Source organism: Arachis ipaensis, chromosome B07, assembly GCF_000816755.2.
Source record: "Arachis ipaensis cultivar K30076 chromosome B07, Araip1.1, whole genome shotgun sequence".
Taxonomy (NCBI): domain Eukaryota; kingdom Viridiplantae; phylum Streptophyta; class Magnoliopsida; order Fabales; family Fabaceae; genus Arachis; species Arachis ipaensis.
In genome coordinates, this window is record NC_029791.2 from 122,758,071 (window position 1) to 122,780,369 (window position 22,299).

The window sequence follows — 22,299 nt, forward strand, 5'->3', positions numbered from 1 at the left end:
GTAATTACTCTGTCATAAAATAGACTGAAAACTGATTTATCTATTAAAATATTTAAAAATATTTTTGTATATTTTTTTTAATTAAAATTTCCACTTTTAAAATTTTGAAAACAGATTTTAACTAATTACTCGTTAAACAGTATTACATTTGAGTATTTGACATTAACACGTTTACCATCAATGAATCTGCAAAATACTGTTCCCCACCCAATATAAAAAATAATTTGCGTAATAAAAGTGCTTCTTTCCGAAGAGAGAGTTAGTTAGCATTTCAAACCGAGACAGTTGGCTGAGGCCCATCTCAGACAACAAACCTAACCAAACGAAACTGCAATAATTAAGAAAAAAAAAATATGCAGAACAACGACAACAACAAAGAAGAAGCTGAACGTCTGATAGGAATCGCAGAGAAGCTTCTACAGAACCGCGACCTCAACGGCGCCAAAGACTTCGCCATCCTCGCCCAAGAAACCGAGCCCCTTCTAGAAACTTCCGACCAGATCCTTGCCATCGCCGACGTCCTCCTCATCTCCGACGCCACCACCACCGATAACACCCCGCAGTGGTACCAAATACTCCAAGTCGACGTGTTACACTCTCAAGACCTCCACGTCATCAGGTCCAACTACCGCAGGCTCGCCCTCCTCCTCCACCCTGACAAGAACCGCTTCCCCTTCGCCCAGCATGCATTCGCCCTCGTTTCCGACGCCTGGTCCGTCTTATCGGACGAGGGGGAGCGATCCTTATTCGGGGAACTTCTGGACGGCGTGTCCGTACTGTTACTTGATGTATGAATACCCTAGGGTTTACGAGGGGTGTTGCTTGAGGTGCCAAAACGACAATTGCGAGAGGTCGTTTCACGGTGCTGCGGTTACTGCTATGCCGCCGTTGGTGCCTGGTGAGGAGAAGTATTATTGCAATTGGGGCTTCTTTCCGATGGGTTTTGTCTTTGAGAGCTTGAAATCCAATGGAAATGCTGCGCCGCAAACGGTGGCTTCCGATTGCATGCAGCAACCGGTGCCAGTTGCGGTGGCGCCTGCGGCGGTTGATGTTTCGGGTAGTGTGGGTTCGCGGAAGCGAGGGAGGCCCCGGAGGATGGTTTGAGATGGTTAAAATGTTATGGTTTTAAGTTGCGGTTAGTTTCAGAAAACATTTTCTGTGTTCCTTTTTTCTTTTTTTGGATGAAAACCAATATGATTTTGTTCTATTCAGGGAACATGGAAATCTGAATGCAATGTGGAACATTTTGTTTGTTTGTTTGTTTTGTAGTAATTGTTCTTTCATTGGTTATAAATTAAAATGTAGCACTATTCTGTTCAAATCTGCTCCTACAGAAGCTGTTTAAACGTGAGTGTTTAGTGTTTACCATTTAGGAGTTTGTCATTCAGAATGAGTTTGAAAAGGGCCGTTAAAAATTTCTCTGTCTAGGTGGGTTTGGAAGCATTCTTAATGCTTGCATTTATATAACTTTTGACTTATTAATGTCAGTGTCTAGTTGAATGAGGCAACACTATTTGTAGTAACTACCAAAAGAATTCCCTTATAAGATATACATTCAACAAACCATAGACAATGGCTGTGCTTAAATCCCCAGAAAGCTAAGAAAGCTGCTCAAGTTGCTACAGTCATTGAAGCAAGGAATCACAAATCTTCAACTCTATTACCTTCTGAAACCAAAGATCAAAACTATAGGTGATAAGATATTCAATATGACTATCTAAATTTCCGGTTTAAACATTTTCAACTGGAGAACAATTTTGTTGATTAACCATAAATTTTAATGGTTGAATAAATCAAAGTACAAACTAAAAGTCTGGTTGGTTTGATATCGCATTTGACCTTAGGAAAACACAACTTTATGCTTCTATGAGAGTTTTTGATAGCTCATGGTACGATCTGGGAGTATCTCATAAGCAAAAATGCTTTCTTTGCTTTGATGATATACAGAAGGTTCTAACTGGGGGTGCAAATCCAGCAGTTATTTACATAAGGGGAATCAAGTACAAAGAATACAATGCACAATGCCAGCATAAAAATAACAGCTGCATCATTTTTGCACAGTTCAAGGAAAAAGGCTCTCTTATATGTTTAAAACAACACATCTAAACTCTGCTTATCCAGCTAATCACTCTGTTTAGCATTAGGAGACTATCCATCTAATCACTCTGCTTAGCATTAGGAGACTTCTTACAACCCTTGTGATCCTTAATTCCACGAGGTTCACATCCTTTCTGTTGGATAGCGAATTCTGGAGGCTCTGCAGCGATAGGTGGACTAATTTTGTCGTCTATTTCAAGTGTTCGTTTCGCTCCCAGCAAGGCAGCATCAAGAACAATATTCTCTTTCAAGGAAGGAATAGTTGATGATGATGAGCCACCAGATTTATCTTTTTCTTCACCTTTCTTTGATGGTGAAGAGGTAACAGAATTAGTAGCATCTCCTCTGCCTGACTTCTTGGAAGTCAACAAAAATTCCGGTGATGTCCTGTTTCCTGCACTTCCTGCTTTTTCCTTGGGCTGCATGGATTTGGATGTCTTCTGGACCGAATTGTCACGATCCATATTCTTGGTTTTGGATTCAGAAGGGTTAAATTTCTCGTTGCTGGAGTTTACACTGGATGTGGAGGTTGATGGCCCTGCAAAGTCGTCATCTACTTTTAAGTCAGATGTCAAGGTTTCCTCAAACTTGGTATCCTTCTCGTTTGTAATGTTCGAATGAATTGAAGGCTTAACATTGTAAGGTGAATCCTTTGATGAGAATGGACGGTTAGCCTTAGCTCTGGAACGAGTGAATAGGTTCTCATCAAATGGATCGGCTTCTGAATCAGTGACACTGTACATCTTCTGAATTGTGCGGATGGGGGTCGCTAGTCGAGCTCCATGATGATCGATAACTCTGAGAAGATCCAAGAGAATAGCCTCCTGTTTTTATTACAAAAATTGCTTGTCAGTTACCTAAGTAAGCCACTTATCCGTAACTGATACTAAATGCCCCTTATCAAGGAATACATAGAAGTAAAACTAATTGGAGACCATTACAGATGAGTTTTAAAGCATAACAGGGATTGAGAATACTATTACAATTGAGTTGAAAGAGCTGCATTACAAAACATCTATAGACATATGTTAAATTAGGTAAAAACTCCATGCAGTTGTCTTCATGTGAAGTTCGTAGTTGAAAACTATTAGATGATTTGATATGTTTGACTAAATTATCATCTAACGGTTTTTAACTGTCAACTTCACATGAAGACAAATTGCATGTGAGTCTCCACCATTAAACCATCATGCTTTATGCATCAACAGCTGCTATAATCAATCAAGACTCACCTTAACACGAAGGTACTCTTCGGAATGTGAAGTTTTAACAAAGCAAGATATTAATATCTGTAACAGAAAAAACCATGGCAGTTGAGAAATGAAAAAAAGGAGAAAATCGAGAACTTGTAATTAATTAGTAAGGCAGACAAAAAATAGATTTCTGCATATTCCAAAGTTACAATGAAAGAAATGCTAACTAATCAGATGCCTTAAACATCCAAATTACAAGAATAGATGTAAAAAGAACAGGAAGCCCAAGATACAATGAATAGAAACTTGATAAGTTGCTCAGAGCGTAACTGGTGTTCAATAAGCATTATGATACATGTATGATTGTGAAGCAGAATTTAGTAGTCTTCAGCAATATGAACCAGAGCTGCTTAATAGTCTGTCCCAAATTATTTAAGATAAAAATTTAAGTCTTCTTTACCTATATATGTCAATTTATATTTAGTTAAAAATTGAAACTGTTTCTTTTCTAACTTGGAGATCATTCACTTGAAAATTTGAAAAGGCATAGGAAAGCAGAGCTTTTCATCCTAAGCTTGAGCCTTGAGGGCATCTTGCCTTAGATTATGTTACAAGATGCATCTAAAGATAAGCCTTGAAAATGCCTTTAAAAGCATATATTGAAGATAAACAGAAGGAAAACATATGAGCCTGTTCCTTGTTAGAGCGATGCCAGCTTTACGAGTAACTTTTTTTTTTTTTTATATTGTTGCGGATAACAAGGTAAAATAAAAAGGCATACATTGAGAGAAATAGAAAGGAAGCATAAAGAAACATAGAAACACAGTTGATAATATACATCATGTACACTATAACAAAACATGTAGCGTTTACACAAGATCAAGTCAGTTTACATCCTCGTCATCCTACGTAGCTAATATTTACATGACACTCCCAGGGCCTGGCCCATATAAAAAGCCGCTAAACTGGCGCCCAGGCTAGCCTAACCACTACATAGCTCCTAGCTCTCGGGTGTACTAACACAAGTGAGAGACTAACTATCAAATAATGTCAGACTAGAGCGTCATCAAAAGAATGCCCCTTCTGCTGTCAAACTATCTCTACACGTGGCCGTTCGGAGAATCGCCATGAGGCTCGTCCATCTCCTCATCCTGCTCTATCTCTATCTCAGGATCCTCCTCCTCATCATCATCCGTAGCTACAACTATACCCTCAGATCCACCAGAAACACTGCTGTCACTATGTACAAAACCATTCGCGAGCACAGGTCCGTTCACGTATATAGGAGCTACCCCACCGTCTACGAGGATCCGGTACATCACAGTTACTTCATTATGGGTTTGGAGCCTCGTATTAGACGATATGCGTTACCTAATCAAGCTTTTCAACATCCTCTGTCTAGCCCGCATTTTGACCCCGATGCTCCTTACGATTTTCCCTTATCTTGGTTACATCCTGACGCACCTGGACATCCTTTTCCTGATGATCCCGGACACCCTATACCAGCTCAACCTTTGAATGAGGTGGAACCTGAGCCTATCATTCCTGATGTCCCCGAGTTAGCTGGTGACTACATACCTGTGATACCACCAGAGTGGGATTTTCCCCCTGAGCCGATCCCCGACTTTCCACAGCCTGATGAGCCGGCACTACCGGACGGTGGGGTAGCTCCTATATACGCGAACGGACCTGTGCTCGCGAATGGTTTTGTACAGTGACAGCAGTGTTTCTGGTGGATCTGAGGGTATAGTTGTAGCTGCGGATGATAAGGAAGAGGAGGATCCTGAGATAGAGATAGAGCAGGATGAGGAGATGGACGAGCCTCATGGCGATTCTCCGAACGGCCACGTGTAGAGATAGTTTGACAGCAGAAGGGGCATTCTTTTGATGACGCTCTAGTCTGACATTATCTGATAGTTAGTCTCTCACTTGTGTTAGTACACCCGAAAGCTAGGACCTATGTAGTGGTTAGGCTAGCCTGGGCGCCAGTTTAGCGGCTTTTTATATGGGCCAAGCCCTGGGAGTGATTGTGTATATATGAACTTATGAGCTCAATTTTTCAAAAAACAATGGGCACAAAAAAAGGGTACCTACCATAAGAGCCTGATTTTCTGGATTGATATCCTCCAGAAAAACCCTTCTATGCAATCTTTTCTGCTCTATTTGAGGATTTTTAGCCAAAACCTTGCGCATATCAGCTAGGATATTCTACATCAAAAAATTTAGTTAAGAGATTACCTTAGCTTTCACACAATGAGATAGCCAAAATAAAGTCCCTCAACAAGTTTTAAAGCAAGTAATCCAAGAGTGCTCACATTGATCTTGTTAACATCCAAGTGACTGATGGCAAGATGAGTCTTGATGCGCCAATGAGATTTCTTACTAAGATTCCTTACAATGTTTACACTCAACTTCTGGTTAGGAATATGTACTGCTTCACAATCAGCACCTCTAACAATTGTTGGTGACCACCAGCCTACATGCTATAAAAAATATGGAAATTGGAAAATTGAATATATAAGAAAACAAAATATCATTTATAATAAAAACTATTCTTACAGGGAAAATGTATGAATAAGAGATACCAACCTCAACTCTACCAGAAACCTCATCATCTTTAATCTTTGTTTTAATCCGCTCATTCACAACAAATGGTCGAGTTGTATGAATCATTATACTTGAAAGGAAGTTCATGAATATCTGAATGCATCACAGAAAGTGAAGTTAAAACAGCAGTAAACAAGAGAGACTTATTAAACTTAATATAAAGGATGATCCACAAAAAGCAAATGATAGGCTTAATGATTCTCATGAACAGTATTGGAGATCCTATACTGTACCTCACGACCTGCAAGCGAAAGCAATACTGTGCCCAAACCACCAGCAGTCAACCATTTCTGTGTGGAGAATCCCAGCAACTCCATGAACAGTGACACAGCAGCTACCCATATTGCAGTATATAAAGCTTTACCAGTAAAATCAATCCTCATCTGTCATTCACACAACTTTCAGTGAGATTTGTGTTTACGCTTGAGGAATGCCCTCAAGAGTTGACAAGATGAAACTGAGAAAAAATGCCCTACAAGGCTACAACACTGCTTTGTTTAGCCTGCATACTCAAAGTTATGTGTAAATCTTAGTCACATACAAATCTTCATTCACTAATAGTTGACTGCTTTGAAACTTCACTTGATAACACAACTAATTTAAAGCTTCAATTAAGTGATCTCAAAACAAAAAATAACTAATCATTATTGCAGCAAAATGTTATGTGGAGAATGGAATAATGATAAGGAGAAGAGAAAGAAACATACATTCCTTTCATCACTGGAGTCATTCATCTCCATACAACTTTTTTGTGCTTGCTTAATTAAGCTGAAAGAAGTAGTACGTGCATATTAGATTATAATTGAAACAACACACCAGATTCCAAATACATCATAGAAAGAACCAAAATAATTATTTTACAACTACAAGGCAACAATAAATAGGAATAATATTATTAAAAAATAACAAGATCAATCAAATAAAATGTGTAACCATTATCAAAATAAAATAGAATAGAATTATCTATGACAAGCAGATAGAACCCAGCATTTCTCTGTACTTCCTATTTTTCCTTCTATACTATCTTAAATGTTTTAAATTTGCATAATAGTTTGTGTTTTACTTCGAGTTCAGATAACAAGAAAGGAAAATGATAATTCTACACCTAGATAGGTGTTTCACTTTATACACCCAATCCACCACCATTGATTTGAATGTGAACCCCACATACTTTTCCTCCTTCTATCTTCTCCATACTTTAATTTAATTAATAGGGTAAAAATTGAACATCAATCAAGGTGTGCAACTATCATTACCAAACAAGAAAGAGAAGCTTGACTTACAAAAGGTACAATATAATAGTAACTTGGTTAATATAACAATAATTGTGGGACATAATTCTGAGAAATAACATCTACCTTGAAGAACAATAAGCAAATGTAAGGACTGTTGACAAGGATCTCACAAAACTCAGCAGCCGTTGCTTCACAGCCTGACTGGTTTCTGATGGTAAGACTAATGGATCTAAATCCCTGAAAGAGTTTATGATAGCATTAGAGTTCTTCAAGTTTCCAGTAGAAAAATACCTGTTGAACTATGAGATTACCTGCATATGAGCATAACCCCTGTCCATAGCAGCAAAGGTTGAAGATAAGATTTCATTAAATAACGCAAACTACTTTTCTTCCAACTTTTGTCAGTCTTCTGAAAACATGTCACTATGTCACCAAACAGGAAGTTAACTAATGCTGGCATTCGATTTAATTTAGACAAAGATTAGATGCTAACTTGCAGAAATAGAGTCCTGCTCAGGCGCAGAAGTGGCTCTAGACCCCAGACAGCAAAACCAATGATACCAAGGGCAGGGATGAATTGATGTACAAATTGTACAATGGGTTTTCCTGATATAGTGCACTGTGGCCTACATTAATTTGAAAATAAATTAATTAAAAACGTAAGTATGTCCACAGAGATTGTGTTCTGCAATAGATAGGTGATAAAGGAAGAGATGTGCTGAATTCAGCACTAGATAAAACTCTATGCAAGCAGCATGTGTATATAACTGTCATAATAAATGAACTTAGTATCAAAAGTTCAAGCTTTAATCAGGTATTCTTGGGGTTTGATCAATTACCCAATTCTACCCACTACTTCTCAAAGGGAACCATAGCTCAGTGGCATCAGATGCCCAACATAAATATCAAGTTCATAACATAATATGAAAGTGATGTTGCCATAAATAAACACATGGACATGTTTTCAATGAATTTGTCGAACTTTCTCTGAATTACTGGGAACAAAATAGAGGGGAACCTTGATAAAGAAATAGTAGCCAAATTCCTGAGTGGAGCCTCACACCCTCCAGCTGGTATTAGTGTGGACTGGCACACCGAAACACATCGTAAGGGCCTAAGTGGGACATGTACTCTGGATAGGATAAGTGCAGAAGAATCCCGCCTCTGTCAAACAAAGTTCATCATCAATTTAGTCCATGAACAAAAGAAGGCATACATCTAGTACAATAACCGTATAGAAGAAGTGACGCGAATGAGAGTATCTCAAACTGGAAGGCAACAGGAATTCAGAAAAATAAAACTACCAACAATATGCATACACAGGAGATTTCAAGAAGCAAAAGCAGTAGGGTCATACCAAACACTCTGGCGAATGATTGATATTTACAAAACACAATCGATCTGCACACATGGGCTTCTGTAAAGAAATAAATAAAACTCAGCATTGTAGATTAAAAGAAGGCAAACTCTTTAAGAAAACAAATCAAATCTAAATCAAATTAAATAATAACAACATACATGACAAAAACCGCAGCTTTCGATATTGCTGTGTAGCCTATGTGAACCCGAATAGGCCATTGTTGAATGGAACTGAAGCCCAAGGTGATGATGATGAAATGAGCACAACATCGTATAGTAACAGTTCCAAACTAGTTTATCCTTTCAATCTGAAAAACAGCTGTAACAGAAAAAAGGACAATTAGAACTGCATGAAAGAAAAAAAGTTGAACATAACCACCTTAGCAGACAAGAAAAATAGTTGTTTTATTTTTGCAAGGGAAGAAAAAAAGGGGGTAAAAATCCAAAGATCCATACTTTAGCAGTTTTATCAGCAATTAAAAGTCTAAAATAAGCTGAGATATTTTCAGGCCAAACAAATTACTCAAAAAAGAGAAAATTTGATAAAATAAATAAACATGAGTAAACCTAAGTTCATGAAACCATCGATTATAGAGAGAGAAGTGAAAATTGATATGCGAGTTAGTTACATACACCTGAGTGATGCAAACGAAGTATGATTCTGAGTTTGCGATATTCCAAGCTTTGAGGGAAGAAACAAAAGGAAAGGAAGAAGGAATATTCCTCAGAACTAAGTCCTCTTTGAGATTGAAGCTTAGCACGAAAGAACAAACACACACATTGGAATTGGAATTGAAAACGATGTCGGCGCACACGTTATCGTTTCTGGCTTTGGCTTCGCACAGCATGAAAATGAAAATAGCGATGACATGGCCTAAAGTGGGATCACAAATAAATTGTCTTGTTTTTTGGAGAATAATTCTCTATTTTCTTTTAAAAAAAATAAGTGTTTTATTATCATTTGTTTTTTTAAGTCAACCATATTTTACAACAAGAGTCAATAGCAAAGTTTCCAAGGATATAGGGTTGGGAAATGGATTCTCTCTATTTTTTTTTATGGGAGAGAATAAAATATAATTTCTCATTTTTAATTTTATAAGTGGGTCTAGAAATTAATAAGAGAGAATAATAAAATACAATCTTCATATATTTTTTATTTTTCAACCTAATCTTCACAAATTTCAATACAAATACATCTCTATCACATATTAGGTATGAACTTCTATCTATTTATGTTATTTTTTTGCGTTAATTTTGTATTTTTTCAGTAGATCTATTATATTTGTTTTTCTCTGTTCTTTGAAATGGGAAGAGGTTGATATGGTTTATGAAAACCAATCATAAAAATTTTTTTGCATGAACATTAGTCCAAATTATAATAACATGTATATACATATGTAAATATAGATATATAATCATAAGAGTAGTTTATTTGAGATAAGTGTCCTATTTTTTGTGATCTGTAAAGGTGAGCCAATATATATAGGTGGGTAATGAACGTACCCAGTACTAACATTGGATTACATACAAATTTTATTATTGACTAATGAAAAATCTATTTATATTAGTACAGAGAATAAATCAAGTAAATATGTTAATTATTAGTCTCTAAAATTTGAGTTAGTATCAAAATAAAGTGTTAATTAATTCAATTAGAACTCCAAAATTTGATTCATGAATCATATTATCAGTTTATTGTTTCTTGTGTTTTTTTTTCAAGTAATGTTAATTAATTATTCTATGATTCTTTTGTTTTTATAATATATCTGGTTCCTGTGTTATTATTGGCCTACTAGAATAGAATAATATTGTATGTTTATTAGTCTTATTAATTGATAATAATATTTTATAAAGTTTATTATTATGTAGCACATAACAACTATTTAGTTATACCTGACTTAAAATTTTATGATTTACTTTGTTTTCAATCTTTCAATTTTTGTATAAACTTATGGAATAATTTTTTGTTATCATATGATAAGTTTTGATGGATACAACAATGAATTTGATCACATCTGAAGAAAAAAATGATGGAAAAGAAATTGCACAATGGAACAAAAATCTAGTAGATATCTTTTGTGCTTTGTGTGTGAAAAGTATTGAAGCTGGTAGCAAACCGGGCACACATTTTGATACCAAAGGTTGGAAACAATTGATAGCTGAATTTACAAAAGCTACGGGAAAAGAATATAATAGAAAACAATTGAGAAACAAATGGGATCAGTTGAAAGTAGATTGGAAGAATTGAAAGCAATTGAAAGGGAACGAGACTGGACTTGGATGGGATTCTGCTAAAAAGACAATTGATGCAAGTGAAGAGTGGTGGGCTAAAAAATTAGCGGTTAGTATTCTTAAGCTTAGTTTGGTAAGCATAGTAGCATACATATTGATATATATATATATATATATATAATTAGTACTAAGTATCAATATTTTATGTAGGTTATTCCAAAGGCTAAAAAATTTAGAAAAGAAGGGATTCATCCAGATTTTGAGGCAACATTGGATAGGATGTTTCAAAGAACAGCTGCAACAGGAGAAGATGCTTGGACTCCATCTTCCGGAATAGTTCCTTCTTCAATTGAGAAAGATACACAACTTGAAGATAGTGAGGATTCTGATATAGAGCCTGAGTCTAGTGTTATAAACATTAAAAGAAAAAGGGAAAATTTCACTAATGCTAATACTTACAAGAAAGCAAAAAAAGTTGGAGGTGCTCAGAAATTGTCACACCAAATTGATAGACTTTGTGAGGCTGTGGAACGTAGGAGCTCCAATAAAAATGATACTTTGGGACCTAGTATAACTCAAGCAATAGAAGAACTGGATGCTATACCGGATATAGATCCACTTGGACAAATTTATATGTTTGCAACTCGACTCTTCTTGGATAAAGATAAAAGAGAGTTGTTCGTTGCCTTAAAGCATAAAGAAGTCAAAGTTGCGTGGTTAATGAACGAAAAGAATGTCCAAGAGGAGAAGGAGAACAGTTTATTTACAAAGCTTTTTTAATATTTTTTTACATTCATTTTATAGACCATGAGTTATGTCTGCTATTTACATTCATTTGCTTGGATTTGTTTATTTTATTTGATCTTTTTTATTGCAAATAAAAATTACAAGACTTTCATTTCTTGATATATTATTCTATTTTTTTTAATCCTTGTGTTCTTTCTTTTAATATAGTTATTATACAGTGCATTGGAATATGGAAATTGATTATGATGAAGAGGAAGAGGAAGAATTTGATCGAGTTTTAACTTCCACAGTATGTTTAGTCTTCCAATATTATAACAAGTATATCTATAAAAGACCATGCATGACTTCTACACAAACAGGAAACAAATGGCTTAAAGAGATATTAGAAGGAAATAATAGTCGTTGTTGCAGCATGTTTAGGATGGAAAAAGATGTTTTCAAAAGACTATGCTATGATTTAGAAACAAACTATGGTTTATGTGCCTCAAGGAGAATAAGTGCTGCAGAAATGCTAGCAATGTTCCTATTTGTACTAGGAGGTGGAAACTCAAATAAGTCAACTAAGGAGCGGTTTCAACATTCCGGTGAAACAATAAGTCAAAAATTTGAAGAAGTGCTACAAGCTGTGTGCAAAATGGCCATAGACATTATACAACCAAAGGATCGTGATTTTAAAGAAGTGCCTACAAAATTAAGGAATGATGATAGATATTGGCCTCACTTTAAGGTAATTTATATATTATTTATTTTAAAAAGTATTATAAATAATTACAAAAAAATTATTATCTTTCATTGCATGTGTTGGTATTAAATTTGTTTTATAGTATTTGTAAAATTGATATTCTAATCATGTTAATTATAGGATGCAATTGGTGCTATAGATGGAACTCATGTGCCAGTAATTGTGTCTACTGAAGACCAAATTCGATTTATTGGTAGAAAAGGAATTCCAACCCAAAATGTTATGGCTGCATGTAATTTTGATATGGAATTTACTTTTGCTTTGGCCGGTTGGGAAGGGACAGCTCATGATACAAGAGTATTTTTACATGCAATTGGTACATCTGAGTTGAACTTTCCAAAACCTCCACCAGGTAATACTTGATAATCTTTAAGATTAAATTATATACTCCATATATAGATTTAATTTCTTATCATGTTTTCTTTCATTTAATAATATACAGGTAAATACTATTTAGTAGATGCAGGCTATCCAGAAAAGAAAGGTTATCTAGGACCATACAAAGGAGCAACATATCATTTGCCAGAATTTCGTCGTGTTAATGGACCTTCTGGATACTACGAAATATATAACTATGCTCATTCTTCACTTAGAAGCGTGATAGAACGTACATTTGGAGTTTGGAAAAAGAGATGAAAAATTTTACGAGATATGCCTAGTTTTAGCTATAAAAAACAAATTCAAATTGTTATTGCAACAATGGCTCTGCATAACTACATTAGACGTTATTCTACAAGTGATCGTAAGTTTAAAAAATATGATCAGATGGACGTTGAGCTTGAAGAAGAAGATGGATATGGTGATGAAGGTGAAGCTGAAAATGGAGTTGAAAAAGTTGGAGATGAATTTCTTGGAACTATGGAGATGGTTCGAAATAATATAGCATCAAGTTTGATTGGTGGAAAAAAATAGGTTATAGTAATTTAGGTAATTTAGTATTTTTAGTAATGATGTTTAGGATTAAATAAATTTTTATGATACTTATATAAAATTTTAAAGTTAAAAAATAAAAAAATTTATTTATTATATTTATGTTTATTATGAATTTTTTATTTTAACATTATTTTATTTTAAAATATTATATAAATTTTTAAAAAATTTGAAAAAAGGAATTATTTTTTGTTATAAACATGTTTATTATAATTTTTTTAACTTTTAAAAGCTGTTTTACCAAACACAATTGTGGTGCTTGTACTTATTAAAAGTCATTTTTAATTTGATTTTACCAAACACAAGTGCTGCAGCTTTTAAAAAGCTATCTTTTAAAAGACAGCTTTCATAAGCTATTTTCATCCCTGGACACAATTCAATTTTTTTTTCATTGAAGATGATCTAATAAAAAACATAAAACGTAAAATCTTAACAATATTTAAATCGTAAAATCGTCAAATTTAATACAAATTTCATAAAATTAATAAACTCATTTAAAATCGTAATATCAAAAAATTTTAAAAGTTAAATTGAGATTCTAGTTAGTATGCTCGCGGGGTTGATGCAACCAAAATCAGTTATCATTCTTCCTAGCATAGGCGTCATTGCTTTGATAATTCAATTTCATGAATCACTATAACTGAAACTCCATTTGCATGATTCAGTGTTCTTAATAATCGAATCGTAACTGTGGCAATGAAGCTTCACTTGTTCGATCAACTCAACCACTCTCAAAGATCAGCTCTTGCTGCAGTTTCCGTTATTCTCTTCCCCTATTTCTTTCCCAACTTGTTCCAACCTTTGGGTCGCGCTTCTCCTTCTATGTTCTCTGTAACTCCCTTCTTTCTCTTTAATCCACTTCTTTATTTCCTCAATTTGATACATTTCAGTTGTTTGTGATCTGTATTGGAAGAAGAATCGTGAATTTGCGATTTTATTTGTTTTTGTTTTAGCTTCCGCTTCTTCTTCTAGAAATATAACCATAAAAAGAAAGAAAAGTTTAATTTTGAATATGGAACCTTTTTTTATGGAATTAAAAAAATTGTTTTCAACTGCAGGAATGGAATGCTCCAAGGCCTATGCATGTGGATTTGCTTGAGGGTGCTTTGCAACGCCAAACTGTGAGTATAGTTCACATTATTTGATTCATTTAACTTTTTTTACCAAATTTTTTGGGTGTATTTATATCTGTTTGAGAATTTTCCAATTATTTGTTTCTTTTTCAGCCTGTGGAACTTCAAACTAGTCTCTGGTCTCCTTTGGAATTCCAAGGATGGAAACGTTGTATTGAGCCTCCAAAATCACCTTGTGAGTTCAATTTTGCAAATTCTTATGCAGTGATAGTTTGTTTCTCTTGGAAATGAGGACTGTGTTGCTTATTTTACATATTTGATTCGAATTTCTTTTGCAGCATTACCCCAAAAGTCTCGGGGTTATATCCAGGTTTTCCTTGATGGAGGTTTGAACCAGCAGAAGATGGGGGTAAGTAAATGATTTTGTGTTGGAAGGATGTAATTTCATCAAAGATATGAAGAATAGTATTAGTGTATATTGATTATTCATTAACAGCATGGTATTTGGCTAAACACTTTGATCACTCTTCTTATATCACTTGCCCACGTGCTTTCTTTGATAGATATGCGATGCTGTTGCTGTTGCTAAGATTTTGAATGTTACATTGGTGGTTCCACATTTTGAAGTTAATCCTGTTTGGCAAGATTCAAGGTATACATAGAGTAGCCTGTTTCGCAACAATTTTTTTTTATTCTTTGTTTCATTTTCAAATATGGAATGTATCTATTTACCTGAATATTATGTTTTTTTTCCTGCAGTTCATTTGCCGATATATTTGATGTAGATCACTTCATTGATGTCCTCCGTGATGACATCTCAATTGTGAAAGAACTTCCTAGTGACTATTCATGGAGCACAAGGCAATACTATGCCACAGGCATAAGAGCTACTAGAATTAAAACAGCACCAGTTCAAGCCACTGCTGACTGGTACATAGAAAATGTCTTGCCTGTACTTCAGAGGTATGCAAACTGCTTATCCTCCAATGCTGTCATAGCATTTCTTTTCATTACAAATGAACTTTCATTCTACCATTACTATAGTCATTGATTTACTTCGATAGTTTTTTACTTTTATCATTGTCAACATTTGCAAGAAGCTTTTGATGTTGAAGATTAGTATGAAATTCTATGATATAATTTGTAGGTGATTCTCTAGATAGCTATAAAGACATAACTTCCATTTTGAGCTTGGAGAACATGTTTCCCGTGAAATATTATTGTTTGCTTCATCGACTGGAAAAAATGGAGACAGTTAGAAACAAGTATTGGTGAGCTCATGATATTTGTCCAAATGGAAGACATGAAGTACTATGCATAATATTAGGTTTTTCATACTAACTAAGGCAGCAGGTTTTTAATACACTTTTAAGACTTCATTTGTTTGTAGAAAATAAGAAAATATTTTGATTATGATGCATTTAGAGACACAGAATTCTGATTAGTTGGCACTTCAAGTCAATTGCTAGGCAGACACCTTGGATAACCATTGATTTCAAGTGTGTTAATTGGCACTTTTAGTTGTTATAGATAATAAATTGATAACCATGGATATACCTTGGATAAAGAATACTTCGCGAGCGGGGTGGGGGCTTAATTTGGATGAAATTTGTTTGACGATATCAACTTCTTGTTGAGGCTATAATGTTAATGAGGATCCTAAATGCATTGGATTTTAGCTTTTGTTCTTCCTACAATAGCCTAATTGTATGCAAAGTATTCTTACAGGAAGGGGGGAAAAAACATAGGCCCCAAAGGCCATGAGGCGTTCTTTGCATATATACTATTTACATAGATGTCTATTTTCAAATGTTGTAGATTTTCTGGTTGATACAGTTACGGGATTGCTGCTATTGCACCCTTCTCTCATCGCTTGACATTCAACAACTTGCCATCAGACATCCAGCGTCTCCGTTGTAAGGTCAACTTTGAAGCATTGACCTTCGTTCCACATGTCAAGGAGTTAGGAGAAACCATCATTCATCGCCTTCGACAGACTCCTAGCATCAACCAAGCAAAGGGGAATGACTATATGATGGAGGGAACTGTTGAATTTATAAAACAGCAAATTGGGAAGTATATTGTGTTGCATCTGCGTTTTGACAAGGTATTAGCCTTTACCTCAGTCATATCTCACTGATATCTCATTATCTCCTCAAGACTTTTGATAATACAGCAGTGTTCTTAAATTTCTAGCTCATTTTACCATTTCCTAACACAGAATAATTGCTTTATATTATGAAGTAGAACCATTGATATAATGGTCTTATTACACAAGTATTTTTTTTCTACTGTTTCTGTAATTATACTTGCTGTGTTTGAATGACGAATTCATGATCTAAGCTTTAGTAGCAGATGAGCCACTTTGTACACTTGTCATGCACAATGAATATGTTAATTTCTATCATGACGACCTTTTAAAGTAACTACAAGCTTTTAGGCAAATTTTATTCTATCTTTTGTGCATGTGTGTAAGCATGCTAGCATGTGCTTGAATGATGATTTATGCTATTGTAAAATATTAGCCAATTATACATGTTTAAGTAGAACAAAAATGATTATTTTTGTTGTAGAGATCTATAATCTATTAGATCAACTACTGTGTTAAAAAACTGCACGTTTCATCTTGAATTCTGCACATCTCAGTTGCTGCTCTTCATCATCTTTCTCAGAAGATTGACACTCCTATTTAGTTTCGTAACAGCAACATTGACTGAATCCAGATTTCCTATGCAGGATATGGCTGCTCATTCAGCTTGTGACTTTGGTGGGGGTAAAGCTGAGAAACTTGCTCTAGCTAAGTATAGACAGGTGATTTGGCAGGGAAGGGTGTTGAAAGCTCAATTCACCGATGAAGAGTTAAGAAATCAGGGGCGTTGCCCGCTGACTCCCGAAGAGATCGGATTGCTTCTGGCAGCTTTGGGGTTCAACAATAAAACACGGCTTTATCTCGCTTCCCACAAGGTTCGTGGACATCGTATAAAGTATGATGGCTTGTGATTATGTAACACCAATTAATTCATTTGTGATATTCATAAGAATGTAGCTGGTGATTAATAATCTAATAGCAATCTTTTCTTTCAGGTTTATGGTGGAGAAGCTAGGATAGCATCTTTAAGCAAATTGTTTCCACTGATGGAAGATAAGAGGAGTCTAGTCTCCGCTGAGGAACTGGCCAAGGTTAATGGAAAGGCATCACTATTAGCTGCTGTTGATTATTATGTGAGCATGCACAGTGACATCTTCATTTCTGCTTCTCCTGGCAATATGCACAATGCTCTGGTAAGATCCATTTTTTATTGTTAAAAGCATTTTATTTGAAATTCAACAGTTCTAAGAATCATATTTCACACCTACTCATAGTTTTAAAGGAGCCTAAACAAAGCTGAATCTGATCTATTAAGGCCTGTTTGGTTTCTTTTCTTTTTTCCTATTTACATTGTCAATATGAAAAGCAACATTTTACAACGGAAAAAGGTGAAAATGCCGAAAGCAACATAATCTTTTCTATTCTGCTTTCACTTTTTCTCCTAACTAAATCCTGAGAACAAGAACTGGAAATAGAAACCAAACATAAACTGATACAAGATATCAAGAATAAATCTTACTATTTAAACGGAACACCCTATGCATTTGTAGGTGGGACACCGTGCTTATATGAATCTGAAGACTATCAGGCCAAACATGGGGCTATTGGGGCAGCTATTTCAGAACAAAAGCATAGGCTGGCCAGAATTTCAGAGCGCAGTTCTTGATGGACATAGAAATAGACAAGGCCAGATAAGATTAAGAAAAGAGAAGCAATCAATTTATACATACCCTGCTCCTGATTGCATGTGTAAAGCTTAATGATGAGAAGAGGAGGTTTTTTATGTAGTTAGCTACATCGAGTTGTTATTGATTTATTAAGTTCCACAGAAATTTCCTCTCACACGATTCTAATTGTAATGTTGCTCTGGGAGTTTTAGAATTCATTCTATTAAAGATTAAATGGAACTATTTTTTTTGGAGTGACACTAGTTTCAAAGAAAGTCTCACTTCATCAATTGTGTTAAGTAAACAATATATTAGCATCAAACAGATATGGGAACTTAATGCACACTTGGAAACTAATTCTACCTAAAGGGGATCTTTTTTTTTTTGCTTCTTTTTTAATTTGGTGCAAATTATTGTTTGTTTTATGTTCATTATCAGAAAAAGAATGCCTTCTTTCGTTTTACATTATACATCAAACTTGGACCTCATTATATGTGACTTGAACAAACATTGAGCATTGCTAGTGCTATCTGAATAGGGATGTCAATGGGGCAGGGCGGGGGCGGGGGATGCCTCCCTACTCCCCATCCCCGCCCTCAGATTTACTCCCCATCCCCGCCCCATTCCCCGCCGTGGGGGAAAATTGCTCCCCATCCCCATTCCCCACGGAGCCCCATTCCCCGCGGGGACCCCATTCTCCATCTACATAATAGTTCTAACTAATTTTTAATTTTCATATTAATAGAGCTACAAGTATCTATCTTATACAAAAACTGCAAGATTTTATACAAAAAGTCTAAATAACACGATGGTGACTTCTTTTGAAATAACGCAATGGGGAGACGCAACGATCTTCGGGGGAATTTTGTCCCCCATCCCCATCCCCGCGGGGAAAATTCCCCACAATCGGATCCCCATTCGGGGCAGTCCCCGCAGAGATCCCCGCGTCTCGGGGAATTTTGCCATCCCTATATCTGAATGACGGGCAACTTTGTCTGTGACCTCTGACTTGCTAATGCTGTTTCAGATGTGACTAATTATTTCTTGTTTAGGTATATAAAAAGATAATTTTTCTGATGTTTAATTGGTTCAAATAGATTGACTCATTCTATGCAACAAGAAACTAAAGTGTTTATTAGATGAGGTTCATTACATAGATCAAAGGTCTTCAAAGTATTCTATCATAAATTGTGTTTGGAGCTTCCTTTTTTTTTTTTTTTTGAAAGCTATTTTATATTTAAATCTTCGTTTTTATACTTTCGTCTGAATTTGAAGTCTCCTCTTAGTTATTATTTACCTTTAGTTACAACCCTTAATTAGAGGACCACCCTTTAAACTGAACCAAATTTAGTTCAAGTCTAATAAATGTTGAAAACTTCCTTGATTTGATATTAATTACGATTTATACTTATTTTTTCTCTAACATAAAACATTAGATGAACTTTTCCGTATTTCTTATTCCAAATTTAAAGGTTTTGCTTGCTTCCCCTTCCAAACATAGCATCAAACAAAATGATGGCCACAAGCTCCACACTAATATGTACACAGATAATCTAAATGGTAGCGTTTGTTTTGAGATACTAAGACAGATACTGAAAGACTGAGACTCAGTATTATGTTTGTTGGTTCAAAAACTGGTACTAAAATTTCTGTCTCTGTCCCTAAAATTTCAGTATCTCCAAAAAGTGGGGACACAGGGAACTGAAATTTTTAGAGATGAAGACTGAAACTTTAATAACATTTTATACCTAAAATATCCTCATTTCAATCAATTAATTTCAATTTTACCTTTTGTACAAATTAAATTAGAGCTTCATTATTATTTCAATTTCTATCTCCCACTTTGCACCAAATAGAATAGTAAAATTTATTTCAATCTCTGTCTCTTAGTCTTAGTCTTTTATTAGTCTTTGTCTCTGCACCAAATGCTACCAATGAGATGCGAGTGGTGGATGGTACAATACTTATTTTATCCCCCTTTCTACTTATGATTGCGTAGGAAACAAACCATAAAACTAAACACTATTATTCAGAAGGTAATAGTTAACAATATTATGAATTGATTATTATGTACATCATTATATATAGGGTGAATACAATGCATAATTCCAACTTTAAAAAAGACAGCTGGATCATTTTCTGCATAATTTCAATAGAACGCAGGTATTAAAATATCAACTTCTAAGCTACTAATCTAATCATTCTGCTTAGGATCCTTCTTATCCTTGGTAGCAGGAGGTCCACTCCCATTCCTTTGGACAGCAAATTCTTGCGACTCTCCAGGGATAGGAAGGGGAGTCATTTCTTCCTCGATCGGTAGAGTTCGTTTTGAACCTTCGAGAGCAACACCAAGGAGGATATTATCTTCCAAGGAAGGCCTAATTGAAGGTGAGGACACAGCAGATTTCTCTTCATCTTGCTTCAACGGTGAAGGACTAGCAGAAGTTGTCTCTCCTTTGCTAGACTCATGTGAAGTCACCGGAGAAGTTTCGGGCACAGCACTTTGTGCAAGGTTTTTCGATAGGGGAACTGTTGCTCCCTTTCCTGCATTTGCATTTTCCTTTTTGGGCTGCAAGGTTTTGGAGGTCTTCTCAACTGAACCATTAGAACCCAGATTCTGACTCTGGGCTTCAGAAGCTGTCTTGGATTTATCCTTGGAGCTTACACCAGGTGAGGTGGTTGATGTCACCACTGAATTCTCATCTCCTTTGGGGTCAGACATCAAGGTTTCATCAACTTTGGCATCTTTTTCCTCATTTGGACGAGTCGAACGAGCTGAAGGTTTAGGTTTATCCTCACCATTAACTTTATATGGCGGTTCTATAAGGAGGTATGGGCGATTTCCTGCTGCTCTGGATCGAGTGAAAATAGTGTCCCCAAAAGGTATATTTTCCGAGTCAGCCTCACTGTATATTTTCTGAACTGTACGGATGGGAGTGGCTAGCCGAGCTCGATGGTGAGTGACAACTCTAAGAAGATCCAAGAGAATTGCCTCCTGTAGATATTACACATTAAAAAACAACTACCAGAACACGATTTATTGCTCCAACTGTATGTAATGGTAATTGCTCTAGGTCATACCTTAACACAGAGGTACTCTTCAAAATGTGAAGTTTTCACAAAGCAAGATATTAATATCTGCAATAAGAAAGGCTGTAAGATAATGATAAATTAAGGGAAAAAACAAAAACAAAACAATTAATCTCAAGGAAAAACTTGAACAGTGATAAAACACAGAATAATAGTGAATCCTTAAAAATATTGATAGATAAATAATTCCCCAGTCAGTGCAGAAAACATCAAAACATGCATCAAAAGAAAGTTTCAGACTTGCAGAAGAACAGCACCGACACTTACCATAAGAGCCTGATTTTCCGGATTGACATTCTCCAGAAACACCCTTCTATGCAACTTTTGTTGCTCTACTTGAGGATTTTTGGCCAAAACCTTCCGCATATCAGCTACAATATTCTGCATGAGTAGATTGGAATAGAGAAAAACTTAGTTTTCAGAGGAAAATAATACACATCAGAAACTCCTGAACAAGTTTGTAGGAGGGGAACTAAGATTGCTAACATTAATTTTGTTAACATCCAAGTGACTGATAGCAATGTAGCTCTTGATGCGCCAATGGGATTTCTGAGTCAGATTTCTCACAACATTTACAGTGAACTTATGATTGGGAATATGAACTGCTTCCCGATCATCACCTCTCACAATTGTTGGTGACCACCATCCTACATGCTGTAGTGGGAGAAAAAGGGGCATTTTAATCAAACATAAATAAATAATTAAAATTTCATTATATATATATATATATATATGTGTGTGTGTGTGTGTGTGTATTATAAAAATGTTCAATTTATGCAAGGCAAAGAAACAAACCTCAACTGTACCAGAAACCTCATATCCTTCAATCTTCGTTTGAATCCACTCATTCATAATAAACGGCCGAGTTGCATGGATCATTATACTCGACAAGAAGTTTGTGAATATCTAGACCAATCACAAATATGGACTTAAAATGGCAGCACAAGAGAGAGAACAGCTTAATTGGCTATATAATGTGGGCTACGGGCTATAGTGAATTTGGAGGACTTGCTGTTATGGAGATCCACAAGTTGCAATGAATAACTCGAGTCAAATACTAGCAGCACTACTACAAGAAATAGTTCTTTACCTCGCGACCTGCAAGAGTGAGCAATACTGTGCCCAAACCACCAGCAGTTAACCACCTCTGTGTGGAGAAACCTAGCAACTCCATGAACAGTGACACTGCAGCAACCCATACAGCAGTATATACAGCTTTCCCAGCAAAGTCAAATCCC

General features: G+C 35.5%; 3 protein-coding genes and 1 pseudogene across 8 annotated transcripts in view; 2 read left to right on the forward strand and 2 right to left on the reverse strand.

The window, feature by feature from the left end:
• Positions 231-1,321, forward strand: LOC107608463 (annotated as a pseudogene).
• Positions 1,904-9,352, reverse strand: LOC107606210 (mechanosensitive ion channel protein 2, chloroplastic). Of its 4 annotated transcripts, none has more exons than XM_021106508.1 (14): positions 9,125-9,351; positions 8,651-8,810; positions 8,490-8,546; positions 8,151-8,296; positions 7,626-7,758; positions 7,444-7,541; positions 7,256-7,369; positions 6,605-6,665; positions 6,131-6,280; positions 5,880-5,990; positions 5,606-5,773; positions 5,385-5,498; positions 3,330-3,386; positions 1,904-2,921 (listed from the first exon to the last, which is right to left on the reverse strand). In XM_021106508.1, the coding sequence occupies exons 2-14, from the start codon at positions 8,759-8,761 to the stop codon at positions 2,157-2,159; spliced, it is 2,085 nt and encodes a 694-aa protein (XP_020962167.1). In that variant the 5' UTR covers positions 8,762-8,810; positions 9,125-9,351; the 3' UTR covers positions 1,904-2,156. The 4 variants fall into 4 exon arrangements, with proteins under 4 accessions (XP_020962167.1, XP_016163710.1, XP_016163709.1 ...); XM_016308224.2 differs by having other exon boundaries at positions 7,444-7,538; positions 8,490-8,549; XM_016308223.2 differs by having other exon boundaries at positions 8,490-8,549.
• Positions 13,755-18,229, forward strand: LOC107606211 (uncharacterized protein At1g04910). The gene is made up of 10 exons (XM_016308225.2): positions 13,755-13,973; positions 14,201-14,263; positions 14,369-14,450; positions 14,554-14,624; positions 14,779-14,867; positions 14,975-15,178; positions 16,052-16,322; positions 16,952-17,179; positions 17,300-17,497; positions 17,855-18,229. Exons 1-10 carry the CDS (start codon positions 13,839-13,841, stop codon positions 18,062-18,064), a joined length of 1,551 nt encoding a protein of 516 aa, XP_016163711.1. The 5' UTR covers positions 13,755-13,838; the 3' UTR covers positions 18,065-18,229.
• Positions 19,977-22,299, reverse strand: part of LOC107606212 (mechanosensitive ion channel protein 2, chloroplastic) — a 7,089-nt gene continuing 4,766 nt past the window's right edge. For all 3 annotated transcript variants that reach the window (XM_016308228.2, XM_016308227.2, XM_021106510.1), the window contains 6 exons: positions 22,152-22,299; positions 21,857-21,967; positions 21,548-21,715; positions 21,329-21,442; positions 21,053-21,109; positions 19,977-20,966 (listed from right to left, as the gene is read on the reverse strand). In XM_016308228.2, coding sequence (XP_016163714.1) covers positions 20,166-20,966; positions 21,053-21,109; positions 21,329-21,442; positions 21,548-21,715; positions 21,857-21,967; positions 22,152-22,299 — 1,399 coding nt within the window. In that variant the 3' untranslated portion in view covers positions 19,977-20,165. The remainder of the gene's footprint in view (positions 20,967-21,052; positions 21,110-21,328; positions 21,443-21,547; positions 21,716-21,856; positions 21,968-22,151) is intronic.